General features: G+C 45.0%; 1 protein-coding gene across 1 annotated transcript; it reads right to left on the minus strand.

Annotated features, from left to right (window-relative positions):
* Positions 1-1213: 1213 nt before the first annotated feature.
* Positions 1214-17251, minus strand: Tctn3 (tectonic family member 3). The gene is made up of 14 exons (XM_075974058.1): positions 16903-17251; positions 16659-16782; positions 16347-16465; positions 14411-14538; positions 14188-14296; positions 13976-14091; positions 13436-13471; positions 12855-12935; positions 12027-12152; positions 10943-11050; positions 10465-10559; positions 10045-10198; positions 6238-6375; positions 1214-2982 (listed from the first exon to the last, which is right to left on the minus strand). Exons 1-14 carry the CDS (start codon positions 17120-17122, stop codon positions 2749-2751), a joined length of 1788 nt encoding a protein of 595 aa, XP_075830173.1. The 5' UTR covers positions 17123-17251; the 3' UTR covers positions 1214-2748.
* Positions 17252-24810: the final 7559 nt, after the last annotated feature.

Raw genomic sequence — 24810 nt, forward strand, 5'->3', positions numbered from 1 at the left:
GCATATGCTTTTAAACACAGCACTTGGGAGGCAGAGGCAGGTAGATCTCTGGGAGTTCAAGGTCAGTCTGATCTACACAGCGAGTTCCAGGACAGGTTCTAGGCTTCAAAGCTACACAGAGAAACCCTGTCTAGAAAGAAAGGGGAAAAAAAAAAGAACCCCAGCAGATCACAAAGTGACAGACACATGGGAATGATTCTAGACAGGCCTGGGATATTGACTACATCAACAGAAAAGGGAAGTTGGTCATTGCACACAATATTCCTGCACATAATAAACTGAGGTTTTTTTTTTAGAGGATATCAAGTTTCTTCAAAATATAGTATTTTCTGATTATAAAACAAGATGTCATTTTTAAAAACTTTATTTTTGACATGTAGTCATTTAAGTTTTGTTTCCCTTTCACACATATATAGAACATTTTTATTTTTAAAAAATAGAACTATAGAGTATCTGTGATATTTTGTAATTTGTTTTGGTCACTACCTATTTTTAAGTGGGGCTCAGTGGCTAAGAGCCACCTAGCGTTCACAACCATCATCCTCAGGCATGTGTATGGTACAGAGAATACATGCAAGCAAAAAACACATAAAATAAACCTAAAAGAAAATTTTAGAAGGTTCCATTTTAGTTAGATAGAAATTTTAAGAACAGACTAGTTTCATAGTCTTGGGTGATGTGGGATGTCTCTCTATAAGCTGTGAATATGTTTTATTATCATTGGTTAATAAATAAGCTGATTTGGCCAATGCCAGGCAGAATAGAGCCAGGCAGGAAATCCAAGCAGAGAGACAGGGAGAAAGACGGCAGAGTGAGGGAGATACCAGCAGCCACCAGAGGAGCAAGATGTGAGGTAACAAGCCACAAACCTTGCGGTAAAATACAGAATAATAGAAATGGGTTAAGTTGTAAGAGCTAGTTAATAATAAGCCTGAAGAAACTTCCAGTGACACTTGGGCATAGGAGAACAGAGTGGGGGACTGATTCCGGAAAGAACCAGTAGCTGGCTCCAAGTGTCAGCTAGCCCACAATTTAGGATTATTAACTTTTAAGTACTTAGCTAGATAACCCCTATGTAACAAGACTCTGTGGGGAACTGTGCTCCAGCTTCCCAAGTCCTGCCTGCCCTTCGTAGTAACTGCTGTGAGACTTTGGCCTCTTTCAGAGAAACTGGTTATTTACTATGACAGTTGAGATGGGATTTACAGCCAGATTTTCTCTCCTGAAGCAGGGACGAAACAGTTTTATTAAAAGACAATTTGGGTTTCAAAGCACTAATACACGGTAGAACAGAAAACTTTCAATCCTCTCTGCCTGGCTTTCAGATTCCCACAGGGGAGCCTCCATCTGTTTCATCCATTCCGTAATTTTCCTATGATAAGTTTAGTCCATGGAAACACCTGGGCCTCCCAGGTTCCCAGGTCACTTTCCTACTCCCATTCACTTTCCCAGGCCCGCAGATTTTGATGTTTCTGCCAACCTCATTATGAGGCGAAAGCCATGTTGACTGTCTCTCCAAACAAACGTGTATCCAGGGGCACACACCATGCAGAGGCAGATGGTGAGGACTGCATGTTCACTGGAGTTACTCTTCATGTTAATCTTCAATGTTAGATGCTTGATGTTTAAAATAATTATATATAATGGCATTTATTCCCTCAAAACTTTTCTTAATTAAAAGAACAGTATGAGTCTTTAAGTTTCAAATTTTTTACTATTAATTCTCAACCAATTTGTCTTCACTCAAGAATAGGAACCCATGTCTTCAAGAAAGCTCTCTGCATGTTACTATCTGTGAACTGGCCGGGCAGTCAGGACTCTGTGCAAACCACCAAAGACTTACCCTTAACAGATTTGTAATAGATGCCACGGACATAAAATTGGAGTGAAGGGGAGTATCTCCCTAGGAAAAAACACAAGCCCCGATTTGAATACTACTGTACAGTTTAGAGTCCTAACTCCCCTTTAAACCTCACACAGTGTATCACAGGGTGTCAACTTCTGCCACGATGCCACTGAGCAGAACAGAGTCTCAGTCACTTGTATTTCTCCACACCACCAAGACAGAAAGGAACGGTGCGGTCATTTGCTAGTGAGAAGATGGGATTCCATCCATTTTGGAAAATGAATAGAAAGAACCATTTTCCTACCTCAGGTCTGGGCAAGGGGTGTGGCCACACTTTGGCAAAAGAGCCAGACAAGATATAGAGCCAGCAGCTTCCTGGCTTGAACGGTCAGCCCTTCTGAGGTGACTCTGGGTGACAGCAGGAACATGGGCCTGAGAGCAGCGGAGATGCTGCTCACATTCAGACAGAATACGACCAGAAGAGACAGAGACTGAGGACTGGCAGGCTTGAGAATCAGAGAACCCGGTGTCTACCTGGAGGCCTGTGGAGCCCTAAGCAGAGAGTTACGATGATGGAATATTTTTAATTGAATTTTTAGAATACATCTTCAACTTATAAAGATTCCTGGCTGGGCATGGTGGCGTGTGACTTTAATCCCAGCACTTGGGAGGCAGAGGCAGGCGGATCTCTATGAGTTTGAGTCCAGCCTTGGTCCACATTGGGAGTTCCAGGCCAGTCAAGGTTACACAGTGGGAAAATGAGGGAAATTTTTCCTTTAGTTAGGTTCTGCTTCCCTAAATGCCCTCCTGTAATCATGAGAAAGCAAGGATCTCTTTAGCCAAGACAAGCAGGCTGCCTTAGAATTTCCCATAGGGAAAAATGAAACCTGATCGCTCTCTCTTCACTTAGTCTGTGAGCTGAGAGCCCCAAGTAGAAAGATGCACAGGACGAGCACAGAGGAGGCTGAGTCCTGAGCCCTGGCCCCTCTGCTGAATGCCACTTTGAAAGGAAAGAAGAAATCAAACGGCAATTTCCAGTCTGTTTGAGGTTGATCCCTTGGTGGCTCTGGCTTCTGAGTAATGTCCACAAAGTTCACAAGAGTTGTCAAAGGTACTTCTATTCCTCTCTGGTGCTCCTACAGGAAGAGAGGCAAGGATAAGTCAATTCTTAGTATATTCCACAGACTCTCCACCAGAATTATTTTCTTTGGACTGAAAATAAACATGCTCTAAGCAATATGCATCTTCTCCTGGAATAGTCCCGTGTAGTTCTCTTTGTGTGAGATATAAGCAAACACATTTCTAACAGCCCATGGCCCCAGAACTGTGAACAGGTAAACCTAAGGATTCAGTCTCAGAGCCTGGCACACACGTCCTTGGAAGGTAGAGACAGGAGGATCAGGAGGTTAAGGGCATCCTTAACTACAGCAAACTGGAGGCCAGTCTGGGCTATAGAAGACCCTGTCTCAAGAGACTTTCACTGTCTCTAACTAGCGAGCTGACTGATAGCAGAAAGGTCAGATGGTCAAACCACTGCCATTACACTCTTAGTTCTCCTTTGTGGGCCCGTGAACTGCAGCTCTGAAGCAACACACAGTGGAGGCAGTGAAGACGGCTGAAATTTCAGGGAAAAACAAAACAAAACAAACAAAACCTGACCTCAAATGATCAGATTCACAGATTCTTGGGTGTAAAGGAACTCCCAACCACCCACCAGTTCAAGTCAAGTAGAAGGGACGATCCCAGGAGAAAGTCTGGCTCCTTCTCATTGGTTTCCAAGGCAGAGAAAAGACTTCATCCCAGGGACTTAAGGTCAGCATACATCTAGATCTGATTTCCCAGACACCCATGAGCCCAAGAAGGTAACTGTGACACCTGTGTCTACTCAAAAGTATAGTTTCGAGTGGCATTTTGATGACTAAGAAGTTGCATACAAGAAGCTGTCTGAACAATGTCCTCTGAGCTCACACAGGACACGCACTCAGAGCTCCTTCTTGACTAGACTTTCATGATGTCTTCAAAACAACGCATCCATGAAACGGGTACAGAAACGGCCCTTTCCCTGATTTGGGAAGATGGTAACCTAAGGAAAACGTGGGTGGAGGCAGGGTTTACAAAGGAAATGACGGCCATGTATGAGGAGACAGAAATGCTCATTATTCTCACTGGATCATTACACCGTGATACATCCTGTATCCCAGAAACACTTAAGTTTATTATACTCCAATTAAAAGCAAGAAACTCTCTGCAGTTGTCTGAGGTTAGAGGAAATGCAGCCCAGCAGACTCCCCAGTTAGAGGGGTGGGACTGTACTCGTCAGACTCCCCAGTTAGAGGGTGGGACTGTACTCGCCAGACTCCCCAGTTAGAGGGGTGGGACTGTACTCGTCAGGCACTGAGTACCACACGTGGCTGACCCACTGGGGAGTGCAGTTTATTACCACCAGAGAACAGGATTTTCAGGTATGTTCAACGCATTAAATTGGGACTTTGAAGTCTAAAGTTATGTACAGGCAAAAAGCGTCCGGTGTGCGAGTCACTGAAACAATCCCCTCAACTCTGCTCGCCGTTTCTTTTGTTGGGGCGAACAATGACACAGCCGCGACAGCACATTTCTCTCCACTGCAGTTCCAGCTCTGCTGTGGATGGTTGATTTCACGTATTTCCACCTTAATTGGGAATATTTTATGATGTCTGCTTTAGAAATCATTGCCAATACTTCCTGAGGTTTAAGGCTTGCTTCACTTCAATCTAAATACAGCAAAATCCTTTCTTCAATATAAGCGTTAGTAGCCAACAACGTGAAAAGTTTGGGTTAGGTTTGTGTGGCTTTTCTAACAGGATGTCCACCTTAAGTATCATATTGCATCTTAGTCAATTTTTAAACCACCATGTTCTCCACCCAATCATCACAAATGAAAACTCTTATTAAAAGGCTGGGGATTCCTCTCTAACATTCTGTTTTGCAGCTACACTTAATGTCTATGAACAAGAACAGACATCTTTGGCCAGAATGGAACTCATGACTGAGATACACAAGTTCTTTATCCTACACCAAAGAACACCATTGGGTAATATATTGCGAGTCTTTCACTTTGGCCTGGTTTTTCTTTCTTTTTTTTTTTCTTAAATGTCATTCTGTTTGGTTTTAATGTTTTATCTGATGACTAATTTATAAACAATAAAATTGATGTGCATTAGTGTTTAGGTCAGAGTTCTGACTGATAACTGTGTGTAATCCAGCCAAAGCCAGAACAAGAGCCAGAAGGAGTGTCTGAGATAAGTGATCCCGTTTCAGTCTTATCACTGGCCCAGTTAATGGCTCACGATCAAAACACAGCTGAAATTCTAACTATTATCCATTCCGTCGGGTGGACTCAATAGCACTGCAGGCAATGTAAACGAACTTGAAAAGCTAACTGCAAACTACCAGAAAAAGACATGGGGTAAAATACATAGGTAAGGAAAAAGGCACTGGGTGGCTGTGATGCCTGAGAGAGTCAGAGACTTTGGAAAAGAACACGCACGGAACCAGTCCTGCGACAACAGAACCCAGGTTACAGTTGAGAAGGATTTATCAGCAGATTCAGTGCGGGCTCTGTGACAGACTACGTGAGCCTCACAGAAACACGTCCACCTAGACAAAGAACAGGAAGCTCTCAGGGAAACGTTCCGATAACCTGAGTGTTAACACCACTGATAGGCAGACAACCAAGCTCCCCAACTCTGCTGCTTGAAAGACTAAAAGTACGTGAAGCCAGACCTAAATGCAGCTCCCAGTTTCTTCTCGGGAAAGTAAATATACTGCAACAAACAGAAATTCCAATGTTGTAATTTTTCATTAAAAAATAATATCATGCCAGTTCATACACAAATCATTTCACCTCAGTATTTCTAGATTTAAAAGTTTACGTACTTTTGAACCTGAAAGGCTAAAGATTATCTCTAAAACCAAGGCAGATGGTAAGTGTATCCTATAGTACATTACAAACAGCAGACGTATGTTTACTAGAGATGGGAGAATTTATTTAATGGAGCGTATAGAAGAACTGATAACTACACCAATAACTTTAGTCGCAATCAACATTTCCATAACACCATTAACTGAGTCACAGTGAACACACAAGCATGGAAAATGCTTTCCATGGTCAGATGAGTAGTAACAGCAGGATTATTGAAAAGAAATTCACCTATACTGCTAAAATTGGGGGGGTAGATAAAATAGTTGCATTCACTAAGACAAAATATTAATTTTTGTAACCACCTTGGAAAGATAGACGTGAAAAGCATTTTGGGGACTTGCTCTTAAGAAACACTGAGTGGTAACATATCCTGCCCTCAGAAGCTTAACCATGCTCTGGTCACCAAAGGGCTGCTAGGAACTTGACTTACCTGTACAGACTTGCATTGGTACAGGAACCGGGCTCCTGCCACATGCGCTTGTGGGTTGGACTGAAGTCCTATATGTGCCCACAACACCTGGATCTCCAGGGAAACCGGTATGAGACAGCAGGAAGAGCAGTTAGCAGCCTGCAGAAGGCAAAGATGCAGGCACTCAGTTGTCATCACTTTTGTTTTCTTAGAGATTTTTATGTGTATGTGTCTCTGTGGGTTTGCACATGTGTACAGATGTGCATGGAGGTGAGAGAGGGTGTCAGATTCCCTGCGGATGGAGTTATAGGCCGTTGTGAGCTACCAGTGGGTGCTCTTAGCTGCTGAGCCATCTCTCAGTATCTCTCGAGCAGCTACTGTTTTTAAAGCATTATGTAGTAATACAGAAGGCCCATATGGCTTAGAGAAGCACAAAATTAGACCATAGTAACGCTCTTATCTTACAAAAAGTTGCAGCTAAAAGTAATCAACAGATTGAAGATTCTTCTGAAAGCTAACGATGAATCTATCAGATGAGCTGGCTATTCTACTCTTGGGTGTATACATTCAATGAAAAGAAAACCAGCATGTTAAGGAGATAGTTTGCTGAAGCACTGTTCACAGCAACCAAGACAGGATCTCAATTGAGGTTCCCATCAATGGGTGAAAGGATGAAGAAAATGTAGTATTCATATAATGAAGTAAGATTCATTCATTCGTAAAAGAAACCTTGTCATTCGCAGTAAAATGGGTGGACATGGAGAACACTACCCTCTGTGAAGTCACACATGGGTACACTGTCACACGAATGGGAACTGACAATGTTGACCTTAACACAGAAGAGCAGACTTCTACAGTGATTACCAGACACTAGTTAAAGTTGGGGGTGGGGTGCACAGAGAGGAAGGTGGGATGGTCAGTACCACAGAACACCAGGGCAACTACAGCTTCAAATCACTGGTTGTGCATTTTACGCAGAATTTGAAGATTTAATTCCCAGCACTAAAAGAAAAAGGAACTTGAAAAAGAGGTACTTCAGACTCTGAAGGTAACAATAAAGAGGAGAAAATGATCAGTAAATATTGCATGAATATACTGAAGGTTTACACACAGCTCATAAATATATACACATTATGTTAATTAAAAATAAAACTTCCAAAAAGGCATACGACTAAGAGCACATGTTGCCAAGGAGAAACACTCACTAAGTGACAGCTACAAAGTGTCTTCTAGGGGCCAAGGATATGAAAGGCCATAGCCTTGAGCAGACAACTTGGAAAGCAGTGACAAGTTAGATAAGACACAGCAGGGTTAGATTTGGAAGCCATCCAAACAATTGGTTTTGAAGGCATCGGGAAGCCAGGTAAAATTTCAGAACAGAAACATGACATATTTAGAGCAGTACCCTAAGAGAAATAATTTTAAGACGTAGGAAGATACATCTTCTTTGACTTCTTCATCTTTTAAACCATTAGTACACTTTAGGCAAATTTGAAAAGTGTGATCTTTAATTGGTGGCACTGAAAACTGAACCCAATTTAGTGATCTGGCAGGAGTTCTACACTGAGTCACACACCTGTCCTAAAAATCTAACCTGTGGCAATCACAAGAGAATGTGCCTGCTGTCAGCCTCATAAACAAACCTGTTCTGACCAAGAATTTAAGACTGTATATAAGGGTAGCTGGAAACATGGCTCAGCAGGTAAAGCTTGCTTGCTGCCAAGCCTGGTAGCTTGAGTTTGACCACCCCAGGACACACATGGTAGGTGAGGACCACCTCTCCAAGGACACACATGGTAGGTGAGGACCACCTCTCCAAGGACACACACGGTAGGTGAGGACCACCTCTCCAAGGACACACATGGTAGGTGAGGACCACCCCAGGACACACATGGTAGGTGAGGACCACCTCTCCAAGGACACACATGGTAGGTGAGGACCACCTCTCCAAGGACACACATGGTAGGTGAGGACCACCTCTCCAAGGACTCACATGGTAGATGAGGACCACCTCTCCAAGGACACACATGGTAGGTGAGGACCACCTCTCCAAGGACTCACATGGTAGGTGAGGACCACCTCTCCAAGGACTCACATGGTAGGTGAGGACCACCTCTCCAAGGACTCACATGGTAGGTGAGGACCACCTCTCCAAGGACTCACATGGTAGGTGAGGACCACCTCTCCAAGGACACACACGGTAGGCGAGGACCACCTCTCCAAGGACACACATGGTAGATGAGGACCACCTCTCCAAGGACTCACATGGTAGGTGAGGACCACCTCTCCAAGGACACACATGGTAGATGAGGACCACCTCTCCAAGGACACACATGGTAGATGAGGACCACCTCTCCAAGGACACACATGGTAGATGAGGACCACCCCCAGGACACACATGGTAGGTGAGGACCACCTCTCCAAGGACTCACATGGTAGGTGAGGACCACCTCTCCAAGGACTCACATGGTAGGTGAGGACCACCTCTCCAAGGACTCACATGGTAGGTGAGGACCACCTCTCCAAGGACACACACGGTAGGCGAGGACCACCTCTCCAAGGACACACATGGTAGATGAGGACCACCTCTCCAAGGACTCACATGGTAGGTGAGGACCACCTCTCCAAGGACACACATGGTAGGTGAGGACCACCTCTCCAAGGACACACATGGTAGATGAGGACCACCTCTCCAAGGACACACATGGTAGGTGAGGACCACCTCTCCAAGGACACACATGGTAGATGAGGACCACCTCTCCAAGGACACACACGGTAGGTGAGGACCACCTCTCCAAGGACACACATGGTAGGTGAGGACCACCTCTCCAAGGACACACACGGTAGGTGAGGACCACCTCTCCAAGGACTCACATGGTAGATGAGGACCACCTCTCCAAGGACTCACATGGTAGATGAGGACCACCTCTCCAAGGACACACATGGTAGATGAGGACCACCTCTCCAAGGACACACATGGTAGGTGAGGACCACCTCTCCACATGGTAGGTGAGGACCACCTCTCCAAGGACACACACGGTAGGTGAGGACCACCTCTCCAAGGACTCACATGGTAGATGAGGACCACCTCTCCAAGGACATACATGGTAGGTGAGGACCACCTCTCCAAGGACACACATGGTAGGTGAGGACCACCTCTCCAAGGACACACATGGTAGGTGAGGACCACCTCTCCAAGGACACACATGGTAGGTGAGGACCACCTCTCCAAGGACACACATGGTAGGTGAGGACCACCTCTCCAAGGACACACATGGTAGATGAGGACCACCTCTCCAAGGACTCACATGGTAGGTGAGGACCACCTCTCCACATGGTAGGTGAGGACCACCTCTCCAAGCTGTCCTCTGACTTCCACACATATGCACACACAGGATCAATGTAGTGGAAAAATGAATATAGGAGAATATCTGAAATATATGGCATGACTTTAAACCATAAGCAACCATCAGTGGTTCTCAACCTTCCTCATGTCGTGCTGACCCCCAACCACAACATTACATTCATTGCTACTTCAAAATGTAATTACCTGATATGCTGGATGGTTTTACCCTGGGAAAGGGTTGTTCAAACCCCAAAGGGGATGCAATCCACATGTTGAGAACTACTACTCTAGATTAGCAAGTTTCTTTAAGGTCAGGAAAATAGATTAGATGCATGTGCAACCTGCAATAGTGCCCTCCAGCAGTCCTGATTCCTTCCATTCCTCGTTATATGATAAATACAAACAGGAGGGCTGGTTTTTGCCTTGCTGCCCGTAAGTCCAAAGGTGGGACATGAGCTGCCAGCCAGCAGTGGCTTCCTTACTGTAACACTGCAGTTCCTGCCGAGGATCCTGGTCCACCCTCCTTTCTGGGCTGGGTCAGCGTTACCAAAGATGGCAACGTGCTCTGGTCTGGGCCTTCCATGAAGAGCCTGATAAATCTCCTCCTGCAAATGGCTGCAGTTCACCTCTTTGGGTCTGGAAGTAAACACCATAGAAGCTGGAGTCCAACACTAACATGGTAGCGGCCATCTTAGCATTCAAACATTAAAATTAATATTATGACAGACTGGAGGAAATAACTTAATAGGTACTTCATACCATCAGAAAACACTTGACATACAGTAATAGATACAAAGACTATCATTTTTAAAGTGTTATTTAGAGTGTTAATAGTTACTATATCAACGTAGTCCCTATAAAACAAACAAAATTGTGGGAAGGGCTCTGAAGCAAATAATTACCTGAACTTGCATCCAGATACTGCGTTCACTCCAAACTGTACTTCATGTCTCTTAACAGAGCAAATTCCACTACCCTCGCTCAGCAACAGGGTCATCTGAGGTGCAAAAGTGACGGTCAAGGTGATTGTAACAGAAATAGGAAGTGGGCAGGGCTGAGAAATTGATGTTTTCACCGTTCCCTAAGTGCTATCTGCAATTAAGTTTTTCTAAAAATGATTAGCCATATATATATATATATATTACATAAAATATGTGTATGTATATATATTAGCATATGAGTATCTCATTAAAATAAGCAAAAGTGAGTACAACCTCCCTTGCAGTTAGAAAGCCTTTGGTGGCATCACCATCTGAGAACATAAAACACTTTGGTAAAGAACGTGCTGAATACCAAGGGAACCTTGAGAACTGAACAAGTAGAAACATCAGCAGCATTTCTTGTCAGCTGTGACAGTCCACCCAGCTCCAAAAAAGATACCGAGTGACCCAAGTCACCAGTCAGCGCCAACAGTGGCTTCCCGGTGAGGTAGCCCGGATTCCCACTTCTGGGACCAGCAGGAAGAGCAGCCCTGCGTGGTTCGAACGCCTGCAGAAGGAAGATGACAATTACTGTGCAAACATTCTTCCCTGCCGGCCTCACGTCTTCACACCTTCCCTCCCCGCAGGCAATCTAGGAACTGCACTGAGCAGTCTTCTCTCTGCCACACTACAGCCTTATCCCCACGGTTCCCTTTCCGCCCTCTCTAAAGTAAATCTGGACTGATCTGTTTGCGGTTTTGTTTTGAGGAGTACTGAGGACTGAACTGAGGGTCCTCTATGTGCTAGGCAATCTGAACTGAAATTCTGCCAAGGATTAAGCCAGGGACCTAGTAAGGATCCCTTGACACTACTTCTCACACATTGATAATGATTTCATGCAATGTCTGGCCCGGCTGAATCCAGGGGAATTTAAATGCAATTTTAATTTGAACCAGAAGCAGGGCTGTAAGGACACAGGGCTTGGCTGATCACAGACTTGGAAAGAACTCTGCTCGGTTCAAAAGGAGGAAAGAGGTAGGAGAAAGGCAGATGGCTGAGAGCAGTGAAGGCTGCAAACCAGAGATTCAGTGAGAAATAAAATTATGAATGTCTGAAAAAGAGAAAAAAAAAAGAGGAAAGGAATTTCTGTGTGCTGCTGAACTTAAGACTCACGGTGAACATCTTCGGCGAGTCTGTTTGAATACCACTTTGGTTGGGCCCAGAGCATCACAGAAAATGTTACCCCCACACACGTATTGAATACCTGTCACTCTAGCCAAATTAAGGAACAGTAAATGTTGAGACCTCACATAAGACCAGAGCAGGCCTTAATATTCTGCTTCTATTTTGCATGCATTACAGAAACAGAGCGCTATTATTTCTTTTCTATGAAGTAGACTGGGAGATTTTATTAACGACATTTTAGTAGGAGAAAAAAAGGTGCTCAGAAAGGTAGACAGACAGACTCATTATGGATCCTGGATCTTCAAAGTGCTATTTCTAAAACTCAGCCCCTAAACCCCCTCTGAGAGAAGGTCACTGACCCTAAAGTGAATGATGAAGTCTTGTTGTAAGGAAATGCCTGGCCTGACAGTCAGGTTGGTCTGTCGAAAGCTGACAGAGACTTTCTGGATCCCGAAGGTCCCATTGGTCTCTATCTCATAGATGACCTGAAAAGCAGAAGAGTCAATTAATAAACAAAAATAAATACCGTGTCGAGCACAGAAGCCTCTTCTGTCTGTATTTCAACTGCATGCGAGAGACTTAGAGAGTAATCAGAAACACACCAACAATAATAGCATGAAAAGATAAAGATGACTTGATATTACATTTGCATGTGAAAAAAGAGACCAAATAGGGCTCTTAGGAAAAGTTCCACGGGAGAGGTGTGATTAAGACAAGCGTTTGGAGTGGGCAAAGACGGACAGGTATGGTACTGGGCAAAGGTAAGCAAGGAATGGAAACCTGGGTTATTAGACCCTCACAGTGTCAGAAGGGAAATAAGAATAGCAGCTGGGGACAGAAGGGAACACAGTCCTTAAAAATGCTACTTTCAGATAATTTTTACTCTTTTACCCGTTTCACTGACTATAAGAGACCACTAAAGCTGACTCATCTCAGACTCGGGGATGATACTGTGTCGGTGGACGGAAATATGAAAAGTCAGTAAGAGCGGCACAAGACTGTGTGGGCGACGTAAGAGGATGAACCTACAACCCTGGACCACAGTAGCTACGGCCATGACGGAAACATGGCGGGAAGGAGGTGATGGGGTCAACTCCAGCAGCTCTGTGAGTCGGTCCCCACCCCCTTGCGGGAAGATGAGGTCCCTCTGGTGACACTGACCAACAGGCACCATTTAGAATCCATACCTGGGAAACTATATTCTGACACGTGTTTCCAACCAGCAGAGGAGGACTGATTTCTGAGGCAAGTGTTACGGGAACCTGGAGCTGACAAGAGAAAGAAACTGGAAGTGGCCTTTTCTCCTCTGCCTCTCTATCATGCTAAAATGAATACATTCTCTCCCCTAGACCATTCCGATTTTCTCTCCTTCCAGTGCCAGACGACTTAAATCCGAGTCATTCTCAATCAGCACATCCCAACACAAGCTTCCTGGGACACCAGTCCTAGTACACACGACACAAGGGCCCACAGCCAATCAGATGTAAAGAATTCTGTACTCCACCTCCAGACACTGACAGTGCCCGACAGTACACGGAAAGACTCTGAGACGCCCACTCCAAATGTAGCATTTTAGTTAGATTTAACTCAGGCGTTCTCTAGACTTATCAACATCTCACCGATCTTTATCCCACGAAGTTATGTCTAGAGCCACGCTTGACTGTGGTTCAAAGTGCCTACATTCTCTTTCATTATTATAATCTAGGATGAATTGGCCTCGGATACACAGAGGCCAGATGTTCTTTTTTCCTGATAGATGGCATCATACCTTTGCATTCTGAAGGTCAGTCATTCCTCTTGGGACCTAGGAAAGGCAAAGAACGGAGACGTGAGGGTGCAGACGCCTTTCACAAAACCACCAGGAGTTTCCACTTCACCTGACCCCACCCAGACTTTGGTGGGGGAGGGGAAGAAGATCAAAACACTGGAGTGGCCTCTCCTCTGCCATCTGACTCTCCAGAGAGTGGGGCTGGAGGCCAGGCTGGGCTGCAATGCCTACCTACCCAGGCAGAGTTCCAAAAGCAAGAACAACTTTGGGGAAAACCTGGAACCATCACCCATTCCTTCACTCTCTAAACCCACTAGCCAGGAAGGTGACAAGGTGACCTTGGATCTACTGCCTCTGATTTCTCCATCTTTCTATAGACAATAGTTTTCATACCCTCTACCGTATATGTAGATCTTAGGAGTTATGACTTCCAGCTTAGGGATTTTCTAACCCACGTTGTGGGTGACATGTGAACGTCACGATGAAGCTGAGTGATTTGAGGGAGGAGGGTCTGTGGAGTGGGGACAAAGGAACACCTACCTTCAAGACCATGAAGTTATAGTAAGTGGCAGCATCCAGGGCTGGCTCCGAGGTGCAGCTACTGGCCAGGTCCCTGAAGAAACGGGTGCAGGTTGTGCTTTTACTCTCTAGGAAGCCTTGCAACAAAAAGAATAAAGACAGGGGTAAGTGGCACGTGAGAAAGCCTGTTCCCAAAAAAGCACAAGACCGGTGGACTCCTGTCCCAGACCCACCTGCGGGATTGCTCTCAGTACAAAGTCCGCCAGCTCCCACTGCTGCAGGCTGCCTCAGCGAACTCACTACAGACCAGCTGGGGTAGTAAGTCAGGATGGGATCCCCAGCCTGAATAAATAAACATAGGACAGACTCAGTCACAGTAAGGAAATTACAAAGTTACACTGCCAACTGTACTCTGCCAGGAAAACCAGACTATTCTGCCCCTTTCCCTAGGCTCACCCTGTAAAACGGTGATGGTGGCTGGGTTTCCGATGTCGAAGCAAAGGATTGGCCTCCGAACTCTGCAGCCAGGGCCTCAAAGTTGGTTGCATTGACTGTTTGGAGCTTCTGGAAATAGTTTAATTTTGCTAAAATAATTTTTAAAAAGAACGGATACTTAGATAAAAGCATTTCTTTTTAAGTATCTGACATAATAAACAACCTTTGAAGCACAACAAGCACAAATCACATGCAAATGAACAGCAAGAGTTTAAGAAAGGTCTACAAGCATGTGTGTGCACACCCTATCCACAACACAAGCAAACACACACAACACAACAAACACACACAACACAACAAACACACACAACACAACAAACACACATCACACGCAAATGAACAGCAAGAGTTTAAGAAAGGTCTACAAGCATGTGTGTGCCTACCCTATCCACAACACAAACACACACAACACAACAAACACACATCACACGCAAATAAACAGCAAGAGTTTAAGAAAGGTCTACAAGCATGTGTGTGCCTACCCTATCCACAACACAAAGTAAATTAATGTAATTTTAACAAAACAAAGTACTTCTCAGACACAGGTGCGCTGACACCTGGTCTGTGTACCACCTTCTAGCACAGATATGCTGACACCTGGTCTGTGTACCACCTTCTAGCACAGATATGCTGACACCTGGTCTGTGAGTGACCTCCTAGTACAGATGTGCTGACACCTGGTCTGTGCACCACCTTCTAGCACAGATGTGCTGACACCTGGTCTGTGCGCCACCTTCTAGCACAGGTGCGCTGACACCTGGTCTGTGCGTGACCTCCTAATACAGATGTGCTGACACCTGGTCTGTGCACCACCTCCTAGTACAGGTGTGCTGACACCTGGTCTGTGTGCCACCTTCATGAGTGTCCTGCGTCTCTAGGAGCTGAGGCTGCCAGCTCTGCAGCTTCCAAGAACAGATTAACATTTCCTCCAGAAACTGCACAGAAAGGCTGTTTACTTCATACCAAGTCCAGTTATTGCTACCTTTGTAAGAAAAAATTAAAGTGAAGTGGGGAGAGAAGATGAGACCGGACAGCCAATATCCATCAATTCTTCCTGTGGCTTTTATCAGTAGGAGCAAGTTACCACTTGCCCCTCACTTCAGTACAGGTGTATATAGGAAGTGGTGATAAGGAGATGACACAGGTAAGACACACAAGCTAAGGCTATATTACATATATATATATGTCCACCTTGCACGTGATACCAATACCCAACAGTTTAAAGGTAGACTCTAATATAACTGGGACTTCAAAAAGAAGCCTAGAGACCATCTCATCAAATCCCACTGGAAAATTTGGATCCTCAGAGACAAATGAGTTGCAAGAGCCAAACCGGGAGTAGAACACCAATCTCCCAATTCCTGGTCTGCAGTTTTCCAAACCCACATGAAGTAGAGACCCTGGTGAGACTAGCCTTCACTGATCATTACCAGGAGGTATTATCTCTTGTGAATAAATAAAGATATGTTTTTTTTTCCAACTTGGACAAGTGACAGAAGAGTCTTAGGAGAGCTAAGGTTTTCAAAATGCGAGGAAAAAGAGGACCACATGAGTCACGGAGAAAAGTAAAAGTCAAGGCATATGTTGAGGACAATGAACAGTAGGCTGGCCAAAATAAAAGATCAGTGTACAATCATTAAAGAAAAGCGTGAAAAGAAACAAAGAGATAGCTCAGACCGCCAGACTAATGGAGCTGGGCAGTGTTTTCAAGGTAAAGGAGAGAGTCACCGGAGGTTTCTGAAATTATTAATGTCTCCTACCAACTGAAAGGAAGAGGGTAGTGGTAAGGGACGGAGACGGTAAGAGATGGGGATTCAAAGCATGAAACAGACAGGGCAAGTCCAAAGACAAAGCCGCGTCTTAAATGACAAGAACAGCCAAACTTATTTCTACTCACAGTTGTTCACACGGACACAAAACTGTGCAATTCCACTGGAGTCCGTGAGAACTCTGGAAGGAAATGGGGAGTTGCTCCTGAAGATAAGAGAGTGGTCGACACATACCCAGCTGGAGGATCTGTGAGCAAAGATGAAGATACTGAGGAGTGGCAAGGGTAGGCTTTGGAGAGGGGCCCCTCGGATGTCTAAAGGCTCAGCTCTACAGAAACGGGAAGATCACTCCCAGGAAAACCCAAGGAAACATCCTAGGGGAGGAAATAGGGGTAGGAGGCTCACTCTTACGTCTAGACGCCAAGAGCACGGCCACTCACCTTACACTACCAGGAAGGCAGAAGGAAAAGACTGTCCTGGGATGGAGAAGATCGCAGTCCTTGTCACAGCAGCAGTTCAAATCGCAGTTCCCAGGAGTCAAGTCACAGATACAGATCGGTAAGGCTATAAGTGCAAGATAAAACAGAGAGAGATGAAGTTCCCCAAAGTTTTCCCGCGCGAACAGCCTCTACAGAATTTAGTTCTGGGAAGGCAGTATTTCCATCCCATATCCCGCCGCATCACCTGGGAAGGAGTCTGAAGTTGCGTTCTCGGGCACCGATGGGGTCCCAGGAGTAGGGTCCTCAGACCAGTCTGGAGTAGCTGCAGTAGCCACTTCGGGCGTCACTGGCCCCAGGGCCGAGGAGGTGGGCAGAGCCTGGGCTGGGGAGGAGGGCTGAGGTCTGGCTGCATCAGGGAGCATCAGGACCACCACCGTCAGCAGGAGCAGCTGCGAAGTACACATAGGGCAGCCGGGCTGCAGAGGGGTGAGACAGGACCCTAGATCGCCAGACGCGTCCTAGGAGCACAGGGAGGAGGAGTCCCACGACGCCTTCAGCTTCCATCTGCACATTGGCTCAGTCGGTTGTTGAGTGTCCTTCAGCCAATGGAAGGCCGTGTTGTTGAGACCCTGCGTATCCTACGTGCTGTGCCCGCCTCCTTAGCGGCGCGAGGCTCCCGTCACCTGGCAACCGCTGGACACCATCCCGGCGGAGGCGCCCGTGCCCCTTCCCGCCGCTAGGTGGCGGCTGGTGTCATGTCTGTGCCCAATGCGGATCTGGAGGAGTCGAGTGTAGTCACCTCTGAAAAGAAGACCCAGAGGCAGGCACCGGAATTACAAGGCTCTTTTGATCCGGTTTCCCAAGGTAAGAAGAGGCACTTTCTGTGGAAGGGTCATGATGTAAAAAAGAAAAACACTTCGGAAGTCACATCTTTAAACATGCTGGGAAACCGAGTGCCGGATCATGCTCGTTACTCTAGAGACTCAAGCAGGTTCACGAGTTTTAGGTCAGCCTGGGCTACAGAGTGAAATGGTGATCCTTAAAACAAAGTACCATGATAGGGGCTGGAGAGATGGCTCAGCTGCTAAGGACATTTGTTCTTTCAGAGGACTGGGGTTCACTTCCCAGCTCCCAGATTGTGTCTTACAACCAGCCGTAACTCCAGTTCCAGGGGATCCTTTGGCTGTGCCATCTTCTGACCTCAGTAGGCATCACACACCCACAGCGCACAGATGCATGCAGGCATAACATCTAGAAGAAAAATTTAAAGTATCGCCACTGTAATTTATGGTATTTTTTTTAAGGCACAATAAAAGCAATGCTTATTCAACTCCATGAGTTTCTTTTCTCCCCCCCCCCCTTTTTTTTGAGTCATAGTTTCATGTAGCCCAGGCTGACCCTCAAACCCAAGATGGCCAAGGATGACTCTGGATTTCTCATCGTCCTGGGTTGCTGGAATTACAGTCCTAGATGCCACCACCACATTCTGGAGGGCAAACTCAAGGCTGTGGCTTCATACATACCGGGCAAACAATCTACCAACTTCAATTTTATTACTGAAATAATAATAATAACCCTTTAGTAAGTACATCGTATCTGTGCAGGTGACCTATGTGTTTGTTGCTGGAAGGGGTACTGAGGGGAGAAGTCGGGTATGAGTAACAGGTTGGGGAAGAATGTGAGGAGTTGAGAAAGTCGAAATTTAGAAATACGTTCTGAGGAGAGAGTAAAGAAAGATACAGAAATGGAAGCAGCCAAGGAGCTGAGGAGAACGCTTATTTCTTTTTTACCATTTTAAATATGAGATTTTGCGACACTCTCAAGAGTGCTTTTGCTTTTCTCTGGAGTGGAGCTGACTGTCCAAAGAGCAGAAGCATCTTGTGTTTGCACTAATCTGATCGACACAGACATGTATGGCCATTGCTCACGTGTTGAGCACCGAGTATGCTCGAGCTGCTAAATATTTAATTTTTAAAATTGTAATTAATCCAAAGTTAAATAACTTCAGGTGACTACTAGCTATTTAATTGAGCAGTTGGATTATATATGATCAAAACCGACCTGCCAGACATTGTCTCCCTATCATCACAATTCCAACATCTGGATTATTTTCATTGTTTGTTTGGTGAAATAAAGTAAGTTACCTGGCTAAACTCTAGTCCACTTCCTTAAAATTGACTTTTGATACCTCTCTTTTCCAGTGAATTTCCTGGGCGGATAAGATTTGGGACACTTGAAATTGCTCATATTTCCCAGGAAGATCTTAATTTTTATAATACCTTGAAATTCAAAGCTAAATATTTATTTATGCTCTAAATATTCTCAAAATTTTTATGTCATTGAGTGCTGAACAAGGAAATAAATAAATATATTTATGTGGTGTTTGACCTTAATACACTTATTGGTTATATTAGCAATTTCCATAGTTTGCTTTTTATATTTATTTTTTCTTTATGTGTAAGTCTCTCTCTCTCTCTCTCTCTCTCTCTCTCTCTCTCTCTCTCTCTCTCTCTGCCTCATGTGTGTCAAACCTGTGAAGGACAAAAGAGGGGGTAAGGTTCCTAGGGAGCTGGAGTTACAGGAGGTTGTGAGCCTCCTGGTGTGGATGATGGGAACTGAATGCTGGTACCCTGGAGGAGCAGAAAGCAGTCTTCCACACTGAACCATCTCCCTAGTTCACATCCCATAGTTTTTCAAAGACCCCTTGCCTAGTTATGCTAGCCATGTTCATATATGGGCATTTAAGATGCACATGGCTTGACTGTTTTGTTGAACTCCTTCAATTTAGTTCTCGGGTGATTATTTTATAAACTCTGCTTTATATCGGATCATAAAATCTTCTAGATCTCAAAGTGGAGAATTCACATTTCCACTCAGCCTTATTTCTGAACGATTGTTGGGAAACTCGTCTGATTGAAGTAATCTCAGGGTTGACTGATAAGGGAGTGCTGTTTGGCAACATTTCAGTTGCTTTTTCTTATCTTCAAGTTTCAGCACTTCAGGACTGGGTTCAGCTCAGTGGCAGAGTGCTTGCCTACTGCGTTGCAGGCCCTGCACCCTGGCCCCAGCACGGAGGGAGGGGCAGTTTAGGCAATTTTTCTGTAATTTGTCGAGAGCTGGGAAAGACGGAAGAAGAGAGTTAGAATTTGTTCCCAGTCTTCCATCTTGATCCAATCTGCTATGTTTTTCAACCACATATTGCATGCTTTTCCTCTCAAACAGAGACATTTTGCTGAAATCATATGATCTAATTTGGAAACATCTTCTTCTAAAGTGATGTCATATTATCTCATCCAAAGTCTTGGCTTTGTCTTAAAATTGGTATCTGCTTGGCACATGACAACAAACTTCATTCTCCTCAAAATCATCTTTTAGGTTTTATTTATTGATTGGTTTTTTGAGACTGGGTTTCTCTGTGTAACAACCCTAGATATCCTGGAACTAGCTCTTGTAGACCAGACTGGCTTCGAACTCACAGAGATCCCCTTGACTCTGCATCCCAAGTGCTGGGACTAAAGGTGTGTGCCACCACCACCTGGCTGGATTTTACTATTAGATCTCCAAAGAATTGGATTTCTTTTTGTTCTTTTGTTTGTTTGTCGAGACCGGGTTTCTCTGTAACAGTTCTGGCTGCCCTGGAGCTCACTCTGCAGCCCAGGCTGGCCTCGAACTCACAGAGATCCACCTGCCTCTGCCTTCTGAGTGCTGGGATTAAAGGTGTGTGCCACCACCGCCCAGCAAGAATTGAGATTTTTGTGGTACAGGTTCCAACAAACAAAGTAGGAAGAATTTAGGCAAATTTTTTGCGAACTGTTAGAACTGGGAACAAATTCTCTCCTCTGTTGTAAATCTAAACATCACAGCAAAGGTTGCTGAGTGCACAGACTCATGTGCAGAAATGAGCACACCTTGAAACTGAAAAACAAGAAAAGGAGAAGAGATTAGGAGCAGACAGCTGTGAGATGCCCACCTGCTGTAGCTTTTGGTGTTGTGGAACCTCAGTAGGCGAGGCAGTCTCTCATCTACTACCTCTTGTGAAGTTTTTGATCTTCTGCTATGCTTTCTTTCTTTTCTTTCCTGCTTGTTTTGGGAGAAACCTTATCAACAAAAGAGATGGCTAGCAATGTTACCAACAGGACGGCCCCTGGATCCATGACATCCCCAGTATTCATTGGGGATCTCAGCACTTTGTGGTCAGGAAGTCTGGTGTGGAGACAATCTCTTCAAAGTACAGCAAAGCTATGGGTCGCTCTGCCTTTGTCAAGTACGTTAATGAGAAAGACGCCTGGGCTGCCGTAGCAACAGAGGATGACAGAGTGATTGCTGGCCAGAGTTTAGATGTTAGTTAGTCTGGCTGCAGAACAGAGAGGGAACTGAGGAAGTGTAGGCGTGGAACCATCGGCAGCAGGAAGGTATGGTTCCTTGTTTGACTTGGACTCTGACTCCCACGGAATTATCATGACAGGATGGATGTGCAGTTACCCGTCCCATCCCCAGTGGAGATGAGGAATGATCTAGAGAAGGGCTGAGCCGCCTGTCTGTGAGGAAAGATGGAGTCTGAGGCAGACAGAAATGGCTCTGCTGAGCAGGTGGCCGGCTGGAAGATGCGGGGAGGGTGTGACGAGCTGCAGTTGATCAAAGGTGATGAGGAAGAGGCTGAGGAAGGAGAAGATGACTCTTAAGCACAGGGTGCAATTTAGAAGTGGTACCCTGTTATTCTGTTACCTAGGTGCCTGTGAGAGACTGAACTAACAGCAGCTCCTCTCCCCTGGTATCTTCAGCAATCCCCATTGCCCTCGCTCTCCTTCATAATTGCCCTGCACCAGGTTCCACTTCCACTTCCTCTGATGCTCCTTGGTAGTTCTGTCAGGTCTTTTCGCTTTACATTTTGGTACCTCTTCGGTTTCACAAGAAGGTTTTTCGTTTTTAATCAAAAAAACCAAAACCATGAAAAGGTGTTCTCAGTGATTGTATATGATATATGTGTGTGTGTGTGAAATAAAGACTTTTACCTAAACTATATGAAGAACCCATAGGAAAGTAACAAAAATTGACCAAGACTTGACCAAACCCTTTATGGAAGAGGATGTCTACTCTAATTTGGATCTGAAGTCTCAGAGGACCTGCCTCAGAGGCTGTTGTGTGATGATGTTCTAGAAGTGGGGCGTGGCAGGAGGAAGTTTCCTGGGTGCCATGAGGTGAGTACCTTCCTCTTGCCTTGCGCTTCCCTCGTCACACTCTGCCTCACCCAGGCACAGAGTCTGTGGGGCCGGATGACCATGAGATAAAACCTCTCGTCTAGACCTTTCCCTCCTGAAAGCTGTTGTGTCAGGCATCTTAGCACAGCGGTGGAAAGCCGCCTAACACGATATCCAAATGACTAATAAACAAAAGAGCAGAAACATCGTTGATCAAGAAGACCAGAATAAAGACACCAATAAAATACCATAACCCTCAGAAGAGCAAAAGATAGAAAAAACCAGCTAATACAAAGTTTCAGTGAGGGTGCAGTATTACCAGATTTTCCCCTTTCCACTTTTTGAGACAGGATCTTATTTTGTAACCCAGGTTAACCTCAAACTGATGTAGGATGTCCTCCTGTATGCTGTGAATATGCTTTCCTCCCATTGGTTAATAAAGAACCTGCTTTGGCCTATGACAGGACAGAATATAGCTAGGTGGGAAATCCAAGCAGAGACAGAGAGAGAAGGAAGGTGGGGGTTGAGGGAGATGCCAGTGAGTCGCCCAGAGAACCAGATGCCAGAACACCTAAGGTAATGCCTTGGCCCCGTGACGATATACAGACTATTAGGAATGGGTTAACTTACAAGTGAGAGCTAGCCGGTAGTAGCCTAAGCCATTGACCAAGCAATTATATTAATATTAGCTTCTGAGTGATTATCTTATAAGCGGTGTGGGCACTGGTGGGCAGAAAAACCAGTCCAGTGGAACCTGGAGAGATGGAGGAAAGTCTCCATTTACATCGAACTCACAGTGACCATCCTGCTGTCAGACTCCTGAGGCTAAGATTATAGGCCTAAGATATCATGGTGGCTTCACATTTGTTACTGGGAGAGTAAATTGTTATGACCAAAAGGCTTACATGAGAATATTTATAGCATAGCATTGTTTATATCTCGCCAATGATCACACAGCAACAAATGTATATGTCATAGTATAGTATAGTCAGTCCTATGAAAGAACAATTGTGAAGAAAATGAATAACTTTTTATGATTTCATTAAAAATCTGTTCAGATATATTTATTTTGTATGTATAAGTATTGTGCCTACATGTATATATGCACTCATGGAAGCCAGAAGAGGACTCAAGAGCCCCCAGAGCTGGAGTTACAGATGGTTATGAGCCACTATGTGGAGGCTGGGAATGGAATCTGGATTCTCTGCAAGAACAAAGTGCTCTAAACCCCTGAGCCATCTCCCCATCCCCTTCCTCATTTAAGGGAAACTCAAAATAAGGCAAAACTGTCCTGGCTTGTCTGAGGAGAGCCGCGAGTAGGTGGGAGGCTGTAGTGTGTTCTGAGCTGACCATCAAGTTCCCCAGTTTACTGTATGACTGTATGGGGCTTTTTGTTTGTTTGTTTGTCTGTTTTCCTGAGACAGGGTTTCTCTGTGTAGCCCTGGCTGTCCTGGGACCTGCTCTGTCGACCACACTGGCCTCAAACTCACAGAGATTCGCCTGCCTCTGCCTCTCAAGTGCTGAGATTAAAGGCGTGCGCTACCACTGCCTGGCACGACTGTATGTTTTTGGTAGTTCTGCGCAGTGTTAGTGAATGTGTGCCCTCATGTTTCTGCCACGACAGAAAAGGCACAGAGCTCTGTCTCCTTCCTCGTGCTCCTCCCCATGGTGCAGTTTTAACTATCATTAATTTATAATAGACATGATTACCATGATCATATAAGTTATTTAAAAATGGATCACAGAAGGGTGTGGTGGTGCTTTTAATCCCAGCACTCAGGAGGCGGAGATAGGAGAATCTCTGTGAGTTTAAGGCCAGTCCGATCTTCATAGCAAGCTCCAAGACACCAAGCACTACATAGAGACCTTGTCTCAAAAACTAAAACGATAGTAGTAATAGTAATAATAATGATAAAGCAGCTTACCAACATTTATCAAGTATCAAATGTATGGTGCTTCATGTTACCTGGAGATAAAAAGTTGGATAACTCCAGAAGAACTGAGTCTGCCTGCCTGCCCTCCTCCTCTCTTTCTTCTTTCTTTTGAGACAGAGTCACATTAAATAGCCCAGGGTGACCTTGAACTTCAATCCTCCTGCTTCAGCCTCCTGTGCTCTGGGAATACGTGTGTGTGTGTGTGTGTGTGTGTGTGTGTGTGTGTGTGTGTGTGTGTGCCCCACTTCTGGTCCTTGCTTTTCAGTGACCCAATCATCAGCCACTTTATATATTCTTGCAGTACAGTTAAAAACAAACAAACAAAAAAAAACCCTCTGCATTGTCAGTATTGAGACCACACTTATCGAAGTCTCCCTGAAGCAGTGTCTCTGGTCTTCAGTGAGCACCAGCCTCACTCTTTCTGCAATTCTATTGTCTCTGCCATTAGCTAGAGCTACATAAACTCCATCTTTCCCAATTTGGAGTACTGGAATGAGTTTTCTTTTTTAATTTATTTGTAGTTTTTTTTCTTGTATATTTGTAAATCAAGAATCAGGGAACTATGAGCAGTTTTAGAAGTTAAACTTTTAGTTTCCAGGTGTCAGTGCTAGGGTTTCATATGAACACGGTAAGTTGACTTTGCTTCTGACGTACAATAAATCACATGGAAGTTGGTTGAGTCAAACAACAAACCATTCTTATGATTTATCGGTTCCAGCCTTCTGAGCTGGGCGGGCTTGGCAGGACTGGATGGTCTCAGATGACCTCACCCAGCAGCCTGGGTGGGTCGTGGTGGGAAGGTTGGGAAGACACACATCTGGAAATTTGGACTAGTTATATTTTTGTTTGTTTGTTTGGTTTGTTTTGTTTTGAGACAGGATTCCTCTATGTTTCTGTGTTTTCTGGCTGTCCTGGAACTAGCTTTGTAGACCAGGCTGGCCTCAAATTTACAGAGATCCACCTGCCTCTGCCTCCCGAGTGCTGGGACTAAAAGCGTGTGCCACCACTGCCTGGCTCAAT

This window comes from Microtus pennsylvanicus, chromosome 5, assembly GCF_037038515.1.
Source record: "Microtus pennsylvanicus isolate mMicPen1 chromosome 5, mMicPen1.hap1, whole genome shotgun sequence".
NCBI classification, from domain to species: domain Eukaryota; kingdom Metazoa; phylum Chordata; class Mammalia; order Rodentia; family Cricetidae; genus Microtus; species Microtus pennsylvanicus.